This window comes from Penaeus monodon, chromosome 35 (genome assembly GCF_015228065.2).
Source record: "Penaeus monodon isolate SGIC_2016 chromosome 35, NSTDA_Pmon_1, whole genome shotgun sequence".
Classification (NCBI taxonomy): Eukaryota; Metazoa; Arthropoda; class Malacostraca; order Decapoda; family Penaeidae; genus Penaeus; species Penaeus monodon.
The window spans coordinates 1,253,689-1,258,688 of NC_051420.1; the positions used below are offsets into that span (position 1 = coordinate 1,253,689).

General features: G+C 40.3%; 1 protein-coding gene across 3 annotated transcripts in view; it reads right to left on the bottom strand.

The window, feature by feature from the left end:
* Positions 1–296: 296 nt before the first annotated feature.
* Positions 297–5,000, bottom strand: part of LOC119594958 — a 9,497-nt gene continuing 4,793 nt past the window's right edge. For all 3 annotated transcript variants that reach the window (XM_037944081.1, XM_037944082.1, XM_037944080.1), the window contains 5 exons: positions 4,692–4,897; positions 3,740–3,875; positions 2,318–3,123; positions 1,546–1,678; positions 297–719 (listed from right to left, as the gene is read on the bottom strand). In XM_037944081.1, coding sequence (XP_037800009.1) covers positions 393–719; positions 1,546–1,678; positions 2,318–3,123; positions 3,740–3,875; positions 4,692–4,897 — 1,608 coding nt within the window. In that variant the 3' untranslated portion in view covers positions 297–392. The remainder of the gene's footprint in view (positions 720–1,545; positions 1,679–2,317; positions 3,124–3,739; positions 3,876–4,691; positions 4,898–5,000) is intronic.

The window sequence follows — 5,000 nt, forward strand, 5'->3', positions numbered from 1 at the left end:
CATACATGCATATACCTCTATAACAGAGAGAGAGAGAGAGAGAGAGAGAGAGAGAGAGAGAGAGAGAGAGAGAGAGAGAGAGAGAGAGAGAGAGAGAGAGAGAGAGTGTGAGAGTGAGTAAGAGAGAAAAGAAAAGAGAAGAGAAGAGAACAGAAGAGAAAGAAGAGAAGAGAACAGAAGAGAAGAGAGAGGCAGGGAAAAATGGATATGACAGGAGAAAGAGGAAAGACAGAAGAGTGAGGGGAAAGAGGGGAGAGGAGGACAGAGGATAGAGGATGGATGATAGAGCAGAGAGGAAGAGTAGAGAGGAAGAGTAGAGAGGAGAGAGGGAGGAAAGGAGAGAAAAGAGATGAGAGAAGTGAAACGAGAAAAGGAAAGAATGAAAAGGGAGTTCACATCACCAGAAGAGCAAACGTATTTTGTGATATGTTCGAAGTATCCCACCGGGGAATTTGGAAAAACTGGGGCTTTTTTCTCGTAACCCGGACGCCTGTCTTGCACACAGAGGTAAATGACTCGTGCTGGAAAATTCCGTCTTTGATTTCTATGGATAGCACCTTGAGGTTGTGGAAGTTCGGAAGAAGTGAATGGAGGAAGAACTGAACGGACGAGAGACTGCCAAGTTCGAAGCAAAACTGCAGGTGTAAATTCCTGACGGAAGCTGACGTCAAGACTGCAAATTCTTCCTCCTTCTCAACAAGACACGAAAAGCCAAGCATCTACAAAAGAAAGAGATTTGATGATCTTAGTAAAAATTATCAAGTATAAGATACTTTAATTTGTATCTGATATCACTTAAAATATACTTTAATCTATATTCATTATCAGTATAAGAATACTGTAGTTTGTATCTACCATCAGCTAAAAATTCTGTGGTTTACATCTAACACCTAAAATTTAATGTAACCTACACCTATTATAAGCTTAAAGATATTGTTTCTATACACCTATTCCTGTTTAAAAGATACTTGACTTATATCTCCTACAGTCTATGCTAAAGAATACTGTAACTAATGTCCATTACAAGCTTAATACTCATTATTACAATTTGACTGGAATCACCCAACACCAACAAAAAAAATCCAAACCCAAGGTTCATCAAATTCTATGTAGTTTCATGAATTTTGTTTATAAAAATATGGCTCCACAAGCTTCTTGTCAACAAGGAATCGATTAGAAGGCATAACTGACCTCAGCTGATTTCCCCATTTCTAGTACTTTCAGGAAAAAGTAAAAAAAGTTCTTGGATTTAATAATACTATTACAACTGTTACTATTGTAATCATCAGTGTACTGCTGATGTTATGAATACCATACTGATATGAACAATACAAACAGTGATGAAAAATTATAGAACAAGATTCTTCCAGAAATCAGGGAAAGGGCAAATGTTTAAGATTAAGTAGGCCTAGAAAATGATGTTTCCGTGCCCACACACTTCAGAGCAAATTACACGCAAACCAAATAAATAAACTAAAATCAGAGTGGGCCTCACCTGTACCCACATGAACTATAAGCATCTACAGTTGATAACTAGCTCCTTACCTCAATATTTGGGGCAGCATTCAGCAAATCGTTTATGATCTTGGCAAAAGCAGACTCCTGAATACTCTCCTCCTCCACTGAGATATCTTGAACTACTAAGGTATGCAGACTAGTATGTGAATGAAGAACTGTTCTGTGGAGTGAAAACTTAGGTATTAGATATATACCGTAAACAAAATATACACCTATTTTCACACACACACACACACACACACACACACACACACACACACACACACACACACACACACACACACACACCACACACCACACACAGCACGCAAGCCCCGCACAAGAGACGAAGAGAGAACGACGAGCAGAAAAAGAAAGAGAGAAAGAGAGAAGAGAAAAGAAAGAGAGAGAGAAGAGAGTGAGAGAGAGGAGAGAGAGAGAGAGAGAGAGAGAGAGAGAGAGAGAGAGAGAGAGAGAGAGAGAGAGAGAGAGAGAGAGAGAGGAGAGAGAGAGAGAGAGAGAGAGAGAGAGGAGAGAGAGGAAGAGAGGAGAGGGAGGAGGAGGGAGGGAGGGAGGGAGAGAGGGAGAGAGGGAGAGAGGGAGAGGGGGAAGGGGAGGGGGAGGGGGACAGGGACTGGGAGAAAGAGAGAGGGAGAGAGGGGAAGGAAAGAGGAAGAAAGGAAAGAAGGAAGGGAGTGAGCAAGGGAGAGACGGAAAGAATGTGTGAGTGAGAGAGGGCGAGGAATTATCATAAAGAAGTACTTCTCAAACAATAATAAAAAAAAAATTAAATCAAATAAAAAAAGAAAATCACATTTACCTGTAGGCTGTTGATGCCTCGTCAATCTCACCAAACCTTAACGAGACTGCGAGTCTATACAGCTTTGGACACAAATTTATAATCTGATAGAGAGTGTTTGTATTCAGCAGAGCATATTCATAACACATGTGCAAGCTGGTCAGAAGATTCCCCTGCGAGTGAAGAGTCGGCAACACTGCTTTCGTTATGTCCACACCATCATGGGGCCGAAGAGCTAAAGAATCAAAGGACTTCATTTGACTAATGAGTTTCTTTAACTTGACGCCCGTTTCTTCAAGGCGTTTCTCGAACACGTGTTCATTGTCCGCACCATCGAAGTTGTCATCAACATGGATTCTGAGCTCTCTCAAGAAGGACGAGTGGTCGACTAAACACTTCAGTCTCTCACTAAGGATATTTTTGGTCCTACAGCTTATCCTCAGAGCTGTAACCTGGGCTCCAACTTCCAAGAAAGGCTGCGCAAGATCCAATTTCTCGTCCTCGACTGTGTAATCATCAATGCCACACAAGCGCACGTTGGGATAAAACACACTAATCATCTGAATGAACCTCTCTGTCTGCTTCCAGTAAAGTATATCTATATATCGCAGATGCTTGAAAGACAAGGTCGGCTTTTTCCCCTGAGCCCAACACTTCAGCACCTCCTCTCTTGTCATTCCATTGAAGAAACAGGAGAAGAGGGATTCATCGCTCATGAAAACTTGCGGCTGCATGCAAGGGATGACAAATTCTGTTAGGAGGTTGCAGCTGTTTCCGAGGGCCATCATGACATCATTGCTAACAGCCCACTGGTTTACCTTCAAAACCTGTAGATAATACACGACTACATTACTTGTATATAAAAAAAGAAGTAATTAGATTATTACGTATAGCATAAATAGTGCATGCATACAAAAATACCTACATACATTTATACTTACATCTATACATCTACACATACAAGATGGATGGATCAATACACACTCGACAGAAGATATTCAGTGAAAAAGATATAATATTTGTATCATCACCATTATATTATGGATAGTTTATCTTGCTGAATAATTGTGTCATATTCACAGAACATGCATTCTCAGGTGTGGGAGGTATGATGGCCAGTTCCTTTGCACCCTGACTCTGGTACTAGCATACTGATGCCAGCAGCACTCAGTCACAAATAAGACTGCTCCAACACAAACCAAGGACCTTCCTATTGCAGAGCCCGTCATCTACCACTGAGCTCTTGCCCCCTCTATTGGAACTGCCACAGCAATAATTCAATTCTGGGACCACAAGCATAAGAGTCTAGGCCAACATGGCAATCCATTTTTTTTGTATTTTAATTCCAAAAATACTAACTGGATGTTAGTAGCTAATACAAACACAACTAGTCCAATATCTATCAAACATACTTGACCTAACCATCACTCTCTATTATCTAACCTGTAAGTAAGGTGACTGTTGGATGAGTGACGTAAGAACAGGCTTGAGGCCGAGGGCGTCATGGAACACACACAGTTTTTGAAGGGGATATGGACCCAAGTGTGTAATGACTTGAGCTAGGTCAGCACACCACTCACTGGCAAATAACAATAGAAATTAATTAATAAAAGGTTATATTCCATGTCAAAAAGCATAGACCTTTAACAAACGTATAGTCACACTTGATAGAAATAAAACTATTTGTCAAAAAATTCTTCCTTCAAGACAGTAGTTTACAAGGTGCCCTCCAAGCAGATATTTGTAGTGATCAAAGAACGTGTGATTCTGAGTAAAACATCTACTAATCTTGGAAACTGAGTGTAATGATACTGAACTGATCACACTGATCATAAGTATGCACGGCCACATGGTAATTCATTTTTCATACCAATCACAGCCACACTATTCTCCTGTAATCCTTATTAATGAATTACACAATATCTATTAACAGTGATCTCTTATTTGAAGAAAATGTGATGTTTTATGCACCAAAGAAACACCATAATAAAAAATAATCATAAATTCACCAAACTGGTACCTAGTCCCTCTTTCTCCCTCCCCTTTCCAAACTGTCAACCCATTACGTATATCTGGTCTGCGGTATGTGCTGTGTGGTGTGGTATGTGGCATTTGGTATGTAATGTGGTATGTAGTTTGTAGTGTGGTATGTAGTATGAGATGCATGGTGTGGTATGTGGTATGTGATGTGTTATATACAGTGTGTGGTACATGCTATGTGGCGTGTGATGTGTTATGTTTTATATGTGGGTATGGTGCATGGTATGTGAGTGAGTTTTTGGGTGCACACAAGCAGGCTTATGGCAAGTATGTAAGCTTGAACAACAATATTTCCCAATCAATTTCCACAGAAACCAAACAAAAGACCAAATCAAGAATAAAAAAAAGAACCTACCTTGGAATGTCAAACCGATCAGCCCCAAGCTCAATACTTGTGTCGACAGATAGCCGTAGTAACAAGAAGAGCACGTATTCCTCCTCTGTATTCGATGTCCAACTAAGCTGCTCAAAAGCATCGACAATGTGGTTGCGAAGGGAGGAGTCTAAACTGCCTAGAAGGTTTGTGTTCCACCACCAGTCTCGAAATTTTCGCATTTCTTTCTGTTAAAAAGTGTAAAATATCAAAAAGGTGTATTCATATAAATACAGACACAGATATAGACACACACACACACACACACACACACAAACACACACACACACA